Source organism: Capricornis sumatraensis, chromosome 15, assembly GCF_032405125.1.
Source record: "Capricornis sumatraensis isolate serow.1 chromosome 15, serow.2, whole genome shotgun sequence".
NCBI classification, from domain to species: Eukaryota; Metazoa; Chordata; class Mammalia; order Artiodactyla; family Bovidae; genus Capricornis; species Capricornis sumatraensis.
The window spans coordinates 61035323-61053709 of NC_091083.1; the positions used below are offsets into that span (position 1 = coordinate 61035323).

At 46.1% G+C, this 18387-nt stretch overlaps 1 protein-coding gene across 1 annotated transcript in view; it reads right to left on the reverse strand.

Annotated features, from left to right (window-relative positions):
• Nucleotides 1–1308: 1308 nt before the first annotated feature.
• The window catches only part of VAPB (VAMP associated protein B and C), a 46087-nt gene continuing 29008 nt past the window's right edge, over nucleotides 1309–18387 (reverse strand). Inside the window, exons 3-6 of the mRNA XM_068987190.1 lie at nucleotides 10575–10678; nucleotides 6969–7049; nucleotides 4996–5172; nucleotides 1309–2715 (exon numbers count right to left, since the gene is read on the reverse strand). Coding sequence (XP_068843291.1) covers nucleotides 2557–2715; nucleotides 4996–5172; nucleotides 6969–7049; nucleotides 10575–10678 — 521 coding nt within the window. The 3' untranslated portion in view covers nucleotides 1309–2556. The remainder of the gene's footprint in view (nucleotides 2716–4995; nucleotides 5173–6968; nucleotides 7050–10574; nucleotides 10679–18387) is intronic.

The following is an 18387-nucleotide window of genomic DNA, read 5'->3' on the forward strand; positions in this document are numbered from 1 at the left end:
CTCAATTTCCAGAAAAGAAACCCCAAATCTGCACACTCTTCTAGGTTCAAGATCTTGAGTGTCCCTGGCACTTAAAATCATGAACCAAAGCAGCAGCTGCTCCACACACGTTTTCCTCTCCTGACATGCTCTTCCCTGACCAGGGTCAGTGACATGAGGTCCGGTCTTCGCATCACTACCTTTCTCTCCCTGGCAGGGGTTCCCTTCTTCCACTCAATCAGAAAGTTCAACAAACTAACAGGTGTTCACCAAGTCCTAATCCCTAAAACGGCAAGAGGTTTAATGAGATGAATAGTTTGAAAAGACAACCTTCGATTTTAAATTTTGATTTTTAGCTACACACAAATAGCCCACATCCTCTGAGACACGGATTTCTTTTTTCTAGATGTACACAAAATACTAAGCAATTTTCAAACACCTGAAACACAGGCGCCCCAGGCACTCTTTTTGAGAACTTAAGACACTTGATACAGGCACCAGCTAAACTGTCTCACGGGCCAGATCCCAGCAGCTATTCTTGTGAATAAAGTTTTATTGGCACACATGGCAACCTCCTTGAAGGAAAAGTCTTCGGACTCCTGCTCTAAGGAAATGGGACTGCGCTACATCCACAGGCACTATTTGTGCGTGCTCAGTCATATCCGAGACCCCATGGACTGTAGCCAGCCAGGCTCCTATGTTCATGGGGATTCTCCAGGCAAGAAACTGGAGTGGGGAGCCATTTCCTCCTCCAGGGGATCTCCCTGACCCAAGGATCAAACCCGTCCTCCTGCACTGGCAGGCAGGTTCTTTACCACTGAGACACCTGGGAAGTCCCAGGCATGATGTGAGGCCCTCCTAATCACTGCCCTTTCGAGGCCAGGAGTTGCAGCAGGTTTATCACATAAAGATTAACCTGCTGGAACTGCTACACTTAACAGAAACTGGCAGAACGCACACACTTCCCTGCTCAGTCTTCTCACCCCTTTTCTTAAGTACCTGGATCCACACGGAATAGACACTGGAGACTAACTCATAACTGCTGGCTGGGCTTCCACAGCTTCACGCGATGGGTCTGTGATTGGGAACTAGGTCTCTTCAATGTTTACCGAGAGTGCTCAGCATGTAAACATATGTATTTCTCATACATTGGGTCATTTTTCTTTTTAAATAGGGGTCATTTTTAAATCAAGCTTTCAATGACAAAATAATAATGATAAAAATAGTAAGTACCCCCACCCACTTAGCAAAAGTGACAAAATGACAAAAGATCTCTTAATTTGGGGGCTTTATTTTTTTTTTTTTTTCTTTTTAAGATGCTACATAGGCAAACAGAACTGGATTGGTCTTTTACGGCATAAAATTAATTCACAGTCAAGCTCTCCATCACTACTTGACGGCTCATCCAAAGTTCCTCTCAAAGCCCCTCCCGCACCATCCCCAGGCCCCGGCCTTGCCTAGCTGGCTCCCTCTCCCCGGCCCCTCTGCTGCCTGCCTCTCTCGCCCTGATTCCAAGTCAGGGCTGCCTGGGAAAGCCGGGACTACACTGGGGCACGGGTGCTGAAGTGTGGGTGGTGGTGAGGAGCAGAGAAAGACGGCACAGGAACTGGCTACTCTTTCCCCTAGACAGTGACCTCGCGCTGACTGCCGCCACTGAGTCCTCTCCCCATGGTGCCTATTACTTATCTACACAGAAAACATTTCCTGGCAGTTTTCTCCAACGTTCCCATGAGCACAGCTCCGTGTGTGTGTGTGTGTGCACATGCACACAGCCCTGAACCTTCGGCAGCAACGCCAGCTTCACTCCATGGTGTTAGGTAGCACAGGTGGGTTTTAGGCCACAGAATTAATTATAATCTTGTGACAGAAGACATGAGATGAAATACATTATATAAGTTAAATATGCATTAAACATCTCTGAATAATAATTCAATCTCACTACATGAACCAATAGTTATCTAGCTTGGTCCCTTGAAGAGAACAGCATTCAATGACTTTGACTTCCAGAGCGTTGGGTCAATCAGCAACACACACTCCCCACTGCTGATGAGCACAGCGCCGTTCTTGGTGCCTTCAGGCCCTGTTCATCAGTCCCCAGCAACTGACAGCCAGGGTGGACATGGAGAGGCTGCCTGCAGTGAGTGAGTGGCGCGGGGAAGGACATCGACAGGGTAGGCTCCAGCTTCCCAGAGGCCAGCACCAACAGACAGGGAAGAGTGTCATGTTTGCAGAGAGGAAATCCAGCAACGTGGACCGAGGCTACAGACGCTTAAAATGACATTTACAACATGCCATTACCATTTAATCATGGTTTCCCTTGTCATTAATAAGGTTCACTCTTTGCCCCAATCATTTACTATGCGTTTTAAACTTTCTAAAAGATTGTTATATTATGTTCTATTTGTGTGTGTGTGTGCATGTGTGCACGCAGGTGCACACAAGCGGGGAGGGGTAATTTAAAGGCAAGACCTGTGAGATGTCATCATACATTAATTTCTCTTTACACATGGTTATGATAAATTTAAATCCCACACTATGGCGGACCCATCAATCCAATCCCCGTCTCGCATGCTGCCTCTACAAGGCGATCTTCCCTATGATCACGCCAACGATAAAGAAGAGGACGACGAGCGCCAGCAGCCGGGTGCTCAGGCCCTCCTCCTTCCCAGCCGTGGCTGACGCGGGAGCGGGGCTGTTGCTCTGCACTGTCTTCCTCATCCGAAGTCCGTCTTCCTCCTAGGGGAGCAAACACATGTTTCAAAGACAGTCCAAAGCACCAGAAGTGGAAGGCAGCTGTACAGCTTAGCCGCGGTTTGGCGGGGGGTGGGGGGGGAGGTGGGCAGGGAGTTACGCCCCGACTCCATCACACGAAATGGTCCCCACCTCCTCATTTTGCAAATGGAGAAACAGCCTACAGAAGAGACTGACTTGAGGCCCCTCTTCTTCCAAGCATCCACCACAGTGCTGCTGGTCCCTTTGTTTGAGCAGGGCACTAATGCGTTTCTCTGAGATTTATAGAAAAAAGTTCTTCACAGAAAAGAATCCCAAGAAATGACCGAGTAGGGGACCTGGATGCTTTTAAATGTAGAGCTCTGTCCATGGTTGATACTTGGTGAGTTACACGGAGACTGCTGGACTGAAAATAGGATGTCTGTAATATCAAAGTATAACTGAACTGGATATACACGTCTCAAATATTTTCTACTTAATGCATGGAATTTCTACCAAAGAAGAAACAATCTTTTTCATACACATGAAGATAACTTGGACATTTTCCCCACCTACACAGACCTGTGAGAATCGACACTTTTCCTTTCTTCACAAGCCCAAATACGGCATGCATCAAGGCCTTCCTGTTCTAATTACCCTCAATCCACCCGACGCCCTCCACAACAGCTGCACTTTCTTTTCTTCTTCAGTTCATTCACACTAACCAAGTGTCTGATAGATCTGACGACAGGAGGCAGCCAGCACCTTAAGCCCACCCCCCACAACACTCATGGCCACCTCTGTGGGGCTGGTTATCAGTATTTGTGTCTCCCTGGCTACCCTGGGGCTTATTTTAAGGGCAGGGACCACCCATGTCTGTATCCCACAGTGCTGGGCACACAGGAGGGTCTTAGGAAATGTGTGGCCAAATGAAAGTATGAAACAACACAAAACAAGAAATCCTTGTTTGGCAAGATAAAGAATCTTCTAATGTCAAGACTGGTCTGATAATATTTTAAAGACACTTTGCTTGAGGGGCATGGCCAATATTGCTGCATGCTGATAAATGACTGGTGCTATTCGATTAACTTCAAAAAAAAAATGGGCACAGCAAAATACAGCATTTATTTTATTGGGTTTATATAGAAGCTATTTCCACCTATTTATCACTTTAAATGGCACAGAAGAGAAATACATTCAAGAAGAAGCTTTAGGCGTATCTTAGACTTTTAGCCAAAAGTAGAGTGTCAGCCTCATAATTTACTCCATACCAACAGCAGTCACTGAATGAGGCAAAGCATGATTACTGCAGAGAAAAACAAGGATGCCACTTTCTAAACCCCGTTGGCCCCCCGTGTCTCCTACCTCATCAGAGTAAGAGAAGGAAGAGTCACCTGCAGTGAATTTATGGTGTGTACCTGGTGCTACGCAGTCAGAGAGTGACAGTCTATGGTGGCTGGGGACATGATCAAGATGAAAAGAACAGATCAGCCTCAAGACTTAAGCTGCAACAAAAGATCCTACAATCAGATGTTCAGAAACACTCTCTTTAACCCTGTGTATGAAGGCATACTTTCAACACTGGAAGGGGCCTTAACAGGGTCTTGCAAACAGAGGCCAGAAGCCGCTGTGATGGACAAAATTACACAGTGAGTCCAAGTTTGGCTGGTCATTTCCACACTACCGCAGGCCTCCAAAGCCAAGAGGAGCACACCTGCCTCGCTCCAGCACCAGTGCAACCTCACCCCCCAGCGCCAGGGCCACGGCCACAAGCTGGAGCCCCTGGTTCCCTGTAATCTCCCCCATGGATGTGACAGCATCCCAGCTCCAGTCTCCGGACCATACTGATAGAGGATGAGACCCCACTGCTAGACCTATTTAGGATATTCAAAAATCAGAATGATGATCGCCTCAAAACAGAATACACGTCAGTCTTTACTCTCTTCAAAAAGATTCTCATCCAATGGGGATGGAAAAGGGGCTTGAAAATGGGAACTCAAGATAACCATTGTTGTTTTTTTGATTTCAATTTACACTAATGGATTTTTTATTTGTCTGTTGTCATTTTATGAGGAGACAGGAGTTTAAATAGTTGAAAAACTACTGCTCAAGGGACACTGGTTCTTACTTTGGGATGCACGTAGGCATGTGTCCAAGGATTGTTTTGAGAACCTTAGGAAACTTCAGCCTGGAGGAAAAACGTGCAAATACAAGACAACTCCACACATTTCATCAACCTCCTCACCCAAGACCATAGTAGCAGAGCCCCCATTCCCTGGAGACGATCAGGAAACAAAATGCCATTACCTTGAACTGCTTGTTCTCCTCCCGCAGCCTCTGGACTTCGCTCTGCAGCCTCTTACACTCTTCCATCACCTTCTTAACTTCAGTGTCATCCAAGGAGGAACTCAGAGCTTTAGACACCGTTGGTGTTTCTGTCTTTGATGTAGTTGTGGGTATAATTTTATTTATTTCTACATCATGCTGTTCAGAAACAAATGAAAGCCCAAGTGTCACCAACCACGTATTAAAGGACTTCTTCATGCAAAGTAAAGTAGGTCTCAGCAGACACCACCCAGGGTAGCGTTTCATCCAAACTGAACAATGTCACATTTACTTTTAAAACAGATCCCTTTATCACCTAGTATCTTCATAATCTAAAACCGGGCTCCAGAAATTATGGATGAGGGCAAATAATGAAGTCCGGCTGAGACTAATACTTCAAAGAAAGAGAAAAGGGGCTGTGCGCACTGCACTATCAAATTCCTGCCATGAAAAATCAGCAGAGCATAGCTGCACAAGCTCAGGAATCATCAGCCACAAATTACCGTCACTACAAAGACGCGAACATCCCCCAGACTGGCTGGGCCGGGGTAGAAGGCCAGAGGGGACGTAACTCAGAGGGTGATTTGTCTCCTGAACTTAAGACAACTGCAGCGATGGGATGAAGGTGCAACAAATTCAGTGTCTATGGTATTTCATCCTGGGGAGGCAATGTGTTCCTCACTTCCCCAGCCACGACTGCGCTGTGATCCCCCCTGAATACCCACTGGGGATGAGTGAGTATGTGGGGGCCAGGGAAGCACGGAAGCCCTTGGGGGTCCATGCGGCAAACGGAGAACAGCGAGCTCTACCCTTAGTCTCCCAGGGGAGAGGAGTGAGGCCCTGGCAAGCAAGACCTCAACACACAGAGCTAACCTCCAAGCGCACAGCTTGGGCCAGAATACAGTCCTCAACTATCCACAACTGACAGAACATGCTGTGGGAAGAGGGAAGGGAAAAAAGGAACGAAGACCACCAACCATTCAAAGAAATGGGATAGTGATGGTGGCCAATTAGCGAGCAGAAAAAAAGTGCTAAGTAGTTTTGACACAAAGCATCAGCATTCCTGGAGATTGTTATGGATAAGGTTGAGAGTTTGAACATTTCTATTCCCACCACCAGCTATTAACAGCCAGGGTGGTTTAATAGTCTGCATGGGTTTTAAACTGTGTTAACACAGTTTAAGTTTTTTGACTAGGGTGAAGGGAGGTTCATGCCAACCGGGCTCATGCTTTGGTTTCACACAGAGAAAAGTGAGCCAGCAGCTGGGTGGGAGTCACTCCTTACCCTCAGTGCTCAGGCAGCAAAGAGGGTGATTCTCAACGGGAACTGACTCTGCCTCGGGAAGGGCATACCGGGCAACATCCAGAGACGCTTCAGGTCGTCACGACCAGGGATGCTACTGGGGTGAGGTCAAGGGTGCCACAACACACCCTGCAAGGCACAGGACAGCCCCACAGCGAAGGACTCCTGGCCCGAAAGTCAGCAGGGCTGAGGGTGAGAAATCCTCACCTAAAAGCACATTTTGACTGAAGAGAATCTGGGGTTCAAGAGGTGGAGAGTTGGTGCTCAGGAGAAATGCAGACAGGGAAGCCTGCAGACAGCACTGTACAAGAGGAGCTGAGCGCTCACCGTCTTTCCCACTGTTAAATATAATAGCAACCTAGAACTTTGCCCAAGTCAAAGAAGCTCTTCGGAATTTATGACATTTCAACAGTCAACAGGTTGTGCTTTTCAAAGGCAAAAAAAATTTCAATGAGTTCTTTCTGTGAATCTTTCAAAGGCAGATTTCACAAAGGCCCACTTATTTGTTGACTTCAGCTCATTTTTCTCTTCATACATCAGAAGAAGGAAAATGAAAATAATTTGCCAACTTAAATCTTGGTTTTGCAGGAGATGGTATGCAAATAAGTATCAGCTTGCAACATTCAATTATTGTTAACTATAAACATACTTACTGGTTTATCATTTTCTGCTGGCAATTCAAACACACATCTAAGTTTTGAATCCATAAGGTCTTCCGGTTTTGCCTCCTTCCACTAAAACAATTTAAATTCAATAATCAGGATATTATAAAGCTGCTAGAAGAATGATTTTCTTCCTATAACTGACAATTTCAGAAAAATACGCTTAATGAGAAAGCCCTGATGTACATCAAATAAAGAACTTAAGTCTGCTGAGATTTCAATATTTTTAACGTGACAAGATTAAATACACCAGCTCCCCTGAATATTGATTATTCTTCACCAGCTCCAGTCGTGCTGCCTGACTCCTCTGTGTCCACCAGAGCTCCTGTCACCAGGCTGTGAAAACCACACAGGACAGAGAAGACCACCACTGGACCCAGAGGAGTCTTCTAGCCTGCATCTGGATGGCCTAAGGACATCTGGGCTCTCCTTAAGAAAATACAACTTACTTAGCAGGGCATGTCTTTCTAAGTGGAAGCCCATACTACTTGGAGGTGATTTTAGAACACTGCCAACTACCAGCAGGGCACGGGAATGGGAAGGCCACTCTCTGTGACCCCTACTGTCTGGGCTGAACCCCACTCCCTCAGCCTGCTGGGAGGAACGCGTTCCTGACTAAATCCATGTTCTGGGAGGAGGCACTCCTGGCTTACTGCTCCTCGTTTTGGCAGAGGAGAACAGGAATCCCAGATGTTCTGAGAATTATAGAATAAACCAGCACAGCAAGAAGGTGATACAGCAAAAGGAACGAATCCCCCCACCCTGACCCCAGAACCATGCAAGAGGCAGAGAGAGCAACAGGTACCAAAAGTCAAAAATGGGAAATAATCTCTGTGTCAAGCAAAACAGGAACGCCAAAGTAAGCCATGGTGGGCACAGTCATGGAACAGCATGCCATTCAAGGGATACCGAAGACTGTTTAATTACATGGGGAAAATTCACAGAAAATAAATGAAGAAACTGCAAGCAGTATTTTAAGTCTGTTCCTCTGTACACACACACACGTGTGTGCACAAATACATGTGCCTGTGCGCGTATCGTAAGAACTTCAGGCAAGGATCATCTCAGCATGTTAAAAATCACCGAGTGAAAGACTGCTGGCAGGCAGGAAGTTCAGTGATCTTCGAGGATCTGACTGCTCTGAGTATCAGAGGTCACCCCTTAACGGCTGGGCAGATGTGCTCTGCACTGGACAGAGGTGGCAGTCACCACCCTAACCAAGTAATCAGACCTGATGTCACCAAAGGAGGGACATGATGCCCACAGGACACTGCCTTGCAAAAAAAACCAAAAATACCGAACCTGAATTTAGTCATGAGGGGATAATCTGATAAATCCAGAATGCGGGACATTCTCCGAGGCACCTGGTCTGGACTGTAAACAGGATGAGTGTGCACCAGCAGACGAACAACAAAAGGCCATTTCTTGAACTGGGAAATGCTAATATGAGTTTCTCTTTTAAGCACATTACTGAATTAACGTTAAGCCTCTTAGCCATGAGTGACAGGCTACTTAACAGAGCTGAGTCTATGAAAGAACCTGCCCTTGTTACAATGCATTCAGGGATGGTGAAGTTTCATGAACAGTCAGGGAACTCAGCAAAAAACAAAGTTTAGGACAGAAAAGAAGCAAACGTGGCCAACTGTTAAAAGGTGAATCTTAGTAAAGGTTAGACGAGCAGGCACTACTGTTTTTTCAACTTTCAGTACATCAAAAATATGAAGAAGAATATTTTAAAGTAAAGAAAAACCACTAGGCTCTCACTAACAGTGGTTGGGTCTAGTATAAAAAACTATGTGACTACAGGTCACATAGTTTTATTTTTGCTTGTCTGTATATATCCCAGATTTCCAACAAAGTACATTTCATTTTTTAATTGTCATGAACATTATCATGAAAGAAAGTAAAAGTCACTTTTATTGTAGCCTGAGGCCTGGCCTACAGCAGCACTCAGATAAGACACCTGCCAGACACTCTGCCTCGTGCTCTACACATAGCACATTTAATCCCACAACAGCCCTGGGAGCTAGGCTTTTTCCCCCATTTTACACATGACCAGACCCTCAAGAGAGTTAATGAAAACTGCCCAAGGCCACAGTGTTAGTAAAAGGCAGAGTCAGCTTCACACCCAAGACACCCAAGGCCATGCTCTTGCACCAAGCCATGCAGCAAAGCCAAACAGGACACATTCTGGAGTCCACGCTGTGCATCTGCCATACATTCTTTTGCTCACACAAAGTAACATGAAGCGACACACCATGTTCCAGGAAGTGAAGGTAGGGACTATATCAGTAATTATTTCTATGAGAAGGAATGTGGACACAAAGCCTAAGATTGCTGGTCTCTGTGAAACCTCACTTGTCTGTGAAACTTCTTGTCTGTTTCACTTCTCTGTGAAACCTCAAATGTCTCCTTTACCGCTCACCTCCTGCCCACGTGTTACATAAGCATGAAGGTGGTCAGCTATGCTTTTCTAAGACTGAAAGAAATGGCTGTGTGGTCACACGGGGGCCTGAAGGTAGGTTGTGCATGAAACAGTACTTCAAATAAAACTTCGAAAGAGAAAAAAAAAACCTAGTGTGAACCCTAGCTAACTCGAATTTGTAGGCATTCCTCGGACGACTCCAGTCTCTAAGTTTCAGCTGATGATCTGGAAAGTGGTGAATATGTTGAGGCAGTCCTGTCCTTCTTTTCCAAACTGTGAGGACTAGACAGTCTGTCCTTCCTGGGCTGTGGATATTAGGGGTCTATCAGTATCCTGTGACTCTCGCTCACAGCACCAGGATGCCTGCTGATTTATTCACGCGTGTAAAAGGCTGGGGGTAGAACTGCCATTATCATCATCTTCTAGAAAAATCAATACAGGGGACTGGCTGTGGTGCTCTGTCCCCATGGCGACCAAAGTCCGTGGACACTCAAGTCCTTCATATAAGATGCTGCTGCTGCTCGCACTTCACACCCACAGAGCAGAACCCAGAGAAACGGAGGCCCAACCATAACCTATCAATTGCTTATTTTATGAAAATGAAGTCAGCTTATTTTTACCAAAATTAAAAGATGCAGTTGAACATGTATTTAAGGGGAGGGTGTAGAAAAATCGAAGGAATCTGGGGGGGCAGGGATACAACAACAAAAACACAAAGAATGGCACTTACTAGAACCAAGCAGGGGGAAAAAAGCCTAAAGGGTTGAAGGATACTTAATATTCAACTCTCCCCCATTCCTCTAGATTCTGGGGGATCGGGAAGAAGAGGCAGAATGCGTTTTCTAGAATAAAAATTGCCCTTTTCTGTAGGGGGAGGGAAGGGGGTGAAGGTAGAGAACCCTCAGACCAATCAAGACACAACCCACCAGAACAAGGAATTGCTGAAGGAAACCAGGTAGAAAAGTCAGAAGAGTGTTCTGAAAGTTACATAAAATGCTAAAATCAAAGTTCTAGAAACCCATAAAGGCAGTCAAAGTACAAACCTCCTGAAAAGCACCATTCCCCTTTAAAAACAATTTTGACATATTTTGAAATGCATGCACCCACAATTCTGCACCTATTCATTTTTTTTTTTAATTACTTGGGGGAAAAAAAAAGCATTCAGTACTTACTACTGCTTCCATATCAGAAGTGTCAGTTGGAGCAAACATAGACTGAACCATAAACTTGTGTTTACTTTTCTCATTGGGATCATAATCGAAAGGCTGTAACATCACTGAGAAAGAAAATATTTCATTAGGAGGGTCAGAGCTTGGTTACCGGCAACCATTTGTTACGTTAATACTTGCACTTTGGTGGTAAAGCAGTTCACCAGGATGCTCTTCTCTGAGCCTCATGAAGCCCCTGGTGAAGTGAGCACTTTGAGATGAGCAGCCTCTTCCCCACCCTGCGGTGTCAGACCTGAGGTCAGGGACGTGAAGGGACCTGCCTGAGGTCAAACAGCAGACAGTGGCAGAGCCAGGACCAGGGCTTAGGACCCAGGTCTTCAGACTCGCAGCCCCTGATCTGCCACCACGGCACACCTGACCAAACACCTGCCACAGGCCTTCCATCCAGGTCAACCAGATACAGACATCTGTACCTGTTCTGCTCAGGGAAGCACCCACCAACGATCTCCTCAAGAACTAAGAACGGTCCACGACATCTGAGGAGTGGTTCAGGCTTCTCTCTGTGCTATTCTCCGTGTCAAGATCGTCATGGTCACACTTCAAATACAATTTTGCTAAGGATGTTAGAGAATTTTCACAACCCACACCCTCACAGCATGGAGAAGACCCCATCAGCTTCCACAACTCTTCTCCCAAGAACCTAGAGGACTCTCCCTTGCAGGCTCCCTGGACCGAGCACATCCACAGAAGGAGGGGCTGTCCTATTCTGGCCAGCCTCCCCAGGACCTACCACCCTACCCTGCTAAATGACAGCTGCTTTACAACACGAGGTTTCCTACAAGGCTCTGAGAAACCACACATCTAGTTGAGCTCCCCGAAACCTAACTTGTTCACACGCAGGGAAAGCCTGCTGTAGCCCTGATGAGCGACGAGCTCCCCAGGACTGAGCGTCCCCCTGGGGCCAGAAGCTGGACTCTGCCCTTCAGCTTTACCATCACTTTAGTTAATCCTTCAGAGGCAGGGAGTGTTGCGGAAGGTATTCTGACGCTTACTTGCAGATGGAAAAACTGAAGCACAAAAAGGTTAGCTAACTTGCCCAGTACCATGACGGAGCGGCCTGACTAGAGGGTCAATATTCAGGGCCACAGGAAGGCTGAATCTCTGTCCATCCCCACCAGCACCTCCTGTGCTGGCCACTCACCAGTGTTTTCCTGCCTTTGAGCTCACTGAGAACTACCTGGGTTCTTAAAGCCTCACAGTCATCCACCCCTGCAGCAGACAACCAGCCCTGCCCTAAGCCTGGTTTATAAAGGAATCCGGGACCAGACAAAGTGAGGGACCGGCTCAAGGTCACCACGCTGGGAAGCAGCAAAACATGCAGTTCAGCACCCCTTCTGCCACACTGAATACTCTGAGACAGGTGGGGTCACATCCCCAGATCCCCCATCACGGATCTTACATGTGATGAGGAGGAGGAACACAAACATCCCTCTCTGTCTTGGAGGTGCACGGGTCCTTTCTCTCTTGGGGACAGAGAAAGTCTATCAATAAAATAATACGTTCAATCTGAGGATCTGATATTCAAAGTGAAACCATCAGCAGAGAGAACAAAAGGTCATTTAAAACAGGCACAGGGCTACTCCACTTGAAATTTTATTCTTGCAGGTGTAAAGGCAAGGCTCTATCCTGGAAAAGCAGTCCTTGCTGGTGGCCTGGGACCTGGGATGGAGACAAGTCTGCTGCTGGCCTCACTGAGCTAGTAGGAGCTCTCCTGGAGCATCGCTACACACTGGGGTTTGACACTGAACCCCAGGGACAAATGGCCAGACTAGCAGGTCAACATCACAGACTTCTATTCTGAAAGCTGAATTTCCATTGCATTTTTTCCACCTCTAAGATTGCAGTAAGGAAGATGTATGTGATAAAGAAGCCACTATCTTCACATGCACTGTGATCCTGCCTGGACAGGGAATGTCAGCTTTACTGGAGTTGGGTCACAGCCTTCCAACTACTATCAGATTAATGTTTATTTAAAAAAATTAAAGTGAATTAGGTTTTGAGAATTTCAGATCTCACCTAGCTATGACAAAATCACGCTCTAGTATTTTTTAGAATGGGAAAGAACTTAGTCTTAGACTGCATTTAGATTTCAGTAGAGCACAGGTCTAGCAGAAACACTGTCTCATCCTTGAGGCTCTGCTTTCCCGGCTGTGAATGGGTTCCAGTCCTCCACCATGGAGGCCTCTAAGGCTGAGCCAGGATTATCTGTAAAGATGCCCAGGAGATGAGAGCCATCAGAAGACATTGCTAATTTTCAGAGAAGTTGGCTCTTTAGCTTCAACGACACTGGGTCACACACAAAGAACGGCTGCATCCAGAGACCCTAAGACAACCCCACATAAAGAGCTGTTTCCTCCCACTCTTTTCCCCTTTCCTCCAGAGGTGCAAGCCAGAAAGAAGGGCCTGTGAGTTGCAGGCCCGTCCTACAGTAAACTGACGCTTCCTTTTCATCTCTCCATCTTGTACCACGCTCCTGTCCCCAGTGCCTTCACAATGTCCCGAGAGCAAAAGAAAATAATTCTTACTGGCACCTAGTATGGACCAGGCACCAACGAAGGCATATTTTCCTTAGTTCTCCCATCAGTCTTCACAACAACCAGAAAGATGGTCATGTCTTCCTTTTCTAGATGAGAAGACAGGGCTTAGAAGGGCTAAGCAGTCTTCTTGGGCCCCACAGCCAATATTAACTGATGGACCAGAACTCCACACTGGTTCTGTGTCCACAGTCTGACTTCCACGGCACAGGTTCTCAAAGCATTACTTGCAGACCCTGAGACACTCCCACCCTCAAGTCAGGTGGCCCATAAAGTCAAAGCTGGTCCTGATGATACCAAGACATTACATGTCTTTTCCACTGCACTGCTACCCCCAGTAACAGTGGGCACAAAAGCAACAGTGGGTGAACCTGCTGGTGCCTAAGCGTGGACACCGGATGGCAGGCACCGCCACTCACGTGCAGTGTGTTTAAAAGGCCATCTCACTTAAGAATATTCTTGATGAAGCAATAAACATCACTCACTTCACTAAATCCCAACCTTGGACAGTGCATCTTAGCACTCTGCTCTATGAAAACACACATCAGGCATCTCTGCTGCCCTGGGAAAAGCACTTGCGTAACCGTTCTGGGTTATGAGCTAAACTGGACACTTTCTCATGGAACCACTGACAGAAAAACTATGGTCATTCACACCTGGGTATATGGCAGATATTTTCCTAAAAATGAATGAAGTGAACCGGTCACTGTAAGGAAAACAACTTGTAGCTGTGGTTGGTGATAAAATCCAGGCTTTCAAAAAAACTTAGAATCTTGGGAAACCTCTCTCAGCCACCAAGTGCTTCAGTCTCCCCAGTGAGATCAGTGAGGAGAGTAACAAATGTACGTTTTTGATACTGGATAATGAAATCTGTCGACAGCTGAAAGGTCTGTGTAACTCAGCTGGCATAATACTACCAAAGCCATCAAGTGCAAGGGAAAGTGCAATGCATCTTGGTGAAACAAAGTTCAAATGGTTTACTAATGTGGTGTCAAAGTCTACACTGTACTGATGAACTTGAAGAAAAGTGTTGCTCGGCAAGTTCTGGCATAGTATCAAAGAAGAATACCTACAATTACAATACATATCAGTGGTAAAGGTGGTTTTACTTCGTATACATTCACCAAAACAACACACTGTAACAGACCGAAATGCAAAAGCAACAGAGAATCCAGCCTGTCTTCTATCAAGTCAGAAATTAGGGACATTTGCAAAACGTATCAAATAATGCCATTTTTTGAAAAGTTATCTTTCACTAAAAATGTGTGAATTGTATTTATTAAAGTTATGAAAGAATTAATACTTTAAAATTTTCTCAGTTTAATTTGCAATACGACAAATATTGATACAACCCACAAACCAAAAAAAAAAAAAAAGCTTTTCTGGTCTTTAATTTCTAAGCATATACAAAAGGGGCCCTGAGACCAAAAGGTCTGAGTACCATTATTCTACATCAGGGTGCCTCGCAGGCCCCTCTAGGAGGAAAATTATCTGGTTGCTAATTCAAGTGAAGGCACTGGTGGCTTCCTACAGTCCCCTCTTGGGAGAATGTGCCATTTAAAAGAAAAAGCAGTTCACACAAACCAAGTTTCAAGCCCCATGTGCACACACCTGTCCCTGAGAGGAGGAGACTGGGGCACCCCGTGCTCGGCTAACCAAACCACCTTGCCACAGCCTGCTCCCCTCTGCAGGTGCTGCCATCTGATACCCCTGCCACCCTCAGAACTCACAGATGTCATCAGCCCAACTCCAGGCCTAGACTGCCAAGTCGCCATGTGCAGAGTTAGAAGGACCTCAAGAAGACAGAACTTACACGGAGACCTCCAAGCTCACGAGAACGCAAGCACACAAAGAAGTGGGTACTGGTAGCAACTAACCCACCTCACAGGAGCACTGGAGACAGCAGGGGGGTGGGGTGGGGGTGGTGGTCAAATACCCTCTGTAAAAGGCAGGGACTCAAAACATAGAAGCACAGATGCCCAGTGCACCCTTAAGGCTGGGGAGGAGAGAGCTTCCAACTGAGTGAAAACGGTGACCACTGGTGACCTTCAGGAAGCACAGGGTGTGAGACGGGTGCTTGGCCCCTCCCTCTCTGCAGCGACGCTCCCTCCACCTAGACCAGCAGGTGGAAAACAAGGCATTTGCCACCTACCAGCTCTCCTTTTCTGTGGGCTCCCCGATCAGCGAGCAAGAGTGAGGAGGGCAGGTGGCACCCAGACTTCCTGAAACTTCATGAAGGCTCCTGGGCTTCAGCATCTGCATCGTGTTGCCCCCAACTCATGCCCAAAAGGCTGTATTTCTCAGCCGCTATCATCTCATGTCAAGTTCAATTCGCTATACCCTATTAGCTGGAACTTTACGCGAACATGACAGAATAAATGTTGTTAATCGTTTGTTCTCTCAGCTCCATACATGCAAATTGTGACAGAAATTATGTACTTTTTTCCATGACAGGCTATAAAAGAGCTTCCCATTAACTTATTTCACTTGAATTCCAGAGACACTGATGATAAAACCCTCTTAAATGAACCATCTATCCTACTCTTTAAAATGTATCGCTGATACTACATTAAAAAGAAGCCCGTTACCAGGAGACGGCCTGGAGACCAGGTCACCACTCACCAGCATTAATGCTTTGTGATACATTGTCAGCTGAATGCAGGTTGTAAAAGTGGGATCCTGATAGAAAAGGGCCTTTCATAAAACACTGGATCAATAAGATCAGACTTTCTTCAGAAGATATGCAGAATATACACTACTTAACACACACAAGCGCACACACCTCGGAGAAATGACTTGATTAAATGCTGCATAAAAGCTTTTGAGAACCCGGGCAAGTCACAGATCACTTTCATCTCCATTATAATGGCAACAGAGCAAATGAACAAAAGCTTAACAGGCACCTTGGCAACTGCTTTATTATTATTTTTTCATCTCAGAATTTTATCTTTGACGTGCCTCTCTCCTGTTCACAGGACTATCTCAGTGCAGGCCTCCTCCAACATCCAAGTTTCTCCTCCCAGACCTCCTACCTCCTCCCAGTTTCTCTCAGACAAGTTCTCTGCAGAGCCCCCATAACCCACGTATTCCATCTCCCCTAAGCACCCGGCTCTCCAGCTCGACAGTCCTCAAACGAAAAAACCCCCTTCCCAAGTAAGAGGTCATCAGTCCACGCCCATAGTCTCGCTCTCGCAGTGTCCTGATGTGATCCAACAACTGGTCGCGCTGCTGGCCCAACAGGCGTGCACAGGGCGCCGGCCACGCCCACACCCCCGGTGCTCTCCACAGCTCCTCTCACCACGTTGGCCTTGGGCGGCTGGCGCCCCCCGCAGTCCACGGGCCCTACTCCCATCCCAGTACGCCACGCCTTCTCGGGCTTTCTCTGACTCTGAACCTTCTACTGGTCTGACTCTGTCACTAGGGGGTCTCCAACTTCAGCTTGCAGCAGACGTACCTGGAATGCGCGTGAAAACACAGCTGGCAGGGTCCCACCTCCAGTTTCTGATTGCACAGGTCTGGGGTGGGGTGACCTGTTCCCAGCTGTTGCTGGTCCAGGAACCATGCCCGGAGAAGGTGGGCTGAAAGCACCCCCTGAAGGCCGTCTCACCCTCTTGTCCTTCCTGGGGATTTACTCTGTCAGCAGACACCACCCATACAGAGCTCTCCCACAGGCTCACCTTTCCCACACTCACTCTTCATCTCGTGGTTTAAGACAGTGGTTTCTAAACTTATCACCACTGTCCTCTCACAATCTCTTCACTTTATGCCTCTGTCAAACTGTCCTCTACCAAACTGCATTTACAACATCATAATGAAGTCACTGTTCCACTTCTTGGGAAACTGATCAGAGACAAACCAGAACTCTGCCAACAGCTTAGAATAACCAGTGTTACCACAATGAGGTGACAGAATTCTAGCCTAAAGCAAAGCACTCAGACATTTTAGTTAGACTAGGTGCCCTTATCAGGAATAAATTTATTGTTTCCTTCAGGATACTCAAAATGTTGAAAACAAGACTAATTTCCTGGACTTCTGCCTATTCAGGGACCCATGGATGGAACTATGAGTCTAGTGGGTAATTAATCTTATCTACTTATAAATTAGTTGATGTGGAATTGTCCTTGCATTCTCTAAAGGATTTTCCAGTTCAGCATAGATCATCTTAGATAACAAACTCCTCAGAGTCTGATTATTTGTGCAGTGTTCACAGTACAAATGTACCCCAATACTGCTAGAAATGAGGTGCATCATATACACGCCTAAGAACATGGCTCACTCACTCTCTTTCATAAATATCTTTTAAAATGCACATCTATTTTCAAAATTCCAACACACTTTCCTATCTCCATTAATGCTTTGTTGTAGAATCCCACATAGCCTTTCCTAAGTCCTCTCATGTTCTGATTATCAACTCACATTACATCTGTCTTAATATGAACCACATGCCAGGGCCACCTGCAGGGAGAAAGGTTTGTCCTGAGGCTGGGGTTAATTTCAGACCCCTGTTATCTCTCCCATACTTGTCCTCTGGAGTGTTCCTGTCCAGGCCTTCACTGTGGCCACCTCTCACAGCTCTTCCCTTTCATTCTGGCTTGTGATGGGCTGGACATCTCAACAGGTTAATAGAGAGTCTAACGTAAGAGTATAAACAGGAGAGTTAAGGTTAGAAGCCCAGATGTATCAACGTGCAGGGAGCTGCCATCAATGAAGGAACATGACTTTTGGCTGCTCCCAAGTTGTGCTTGGTTTCTGCTCCTTGGTCACACTGTAACAGCTGACATTACTTTCGTCTAAGTGAGGTGGACTGAATGTACTTGGATAAACTCTCTTGACCATGATCTTTTAAAATGGAAAGACTAAGTAAACTGTGTTAAACTCATAAAAAGTGAAACATGGGATTCTTCTTAAGAAACTTAAAAATTATAGTAATCTTTTAAAGAAACCATTAAAAGCACGATTAAGCTAAATTTTTATTGGTAATCTACCCCCCTCTTTTTAAAAAAACCAGAATCTCAACTGGGGAAAAAGATTAAAGACATCTTGTAAGTATGACTCTGAGTTGTTCTTATCTGAGAGTAGTAAGCCTGATTCATGAAAACCATCTATAACAAGGTTTCGCTTATCAGAGACTTCCAAAACAGACGATCACACGAAGAATGATGCTGTTAAGATGCCCGAAGCCCCCAAATACAGCTCCCGCTATCAGCACTTGACAGACGGAT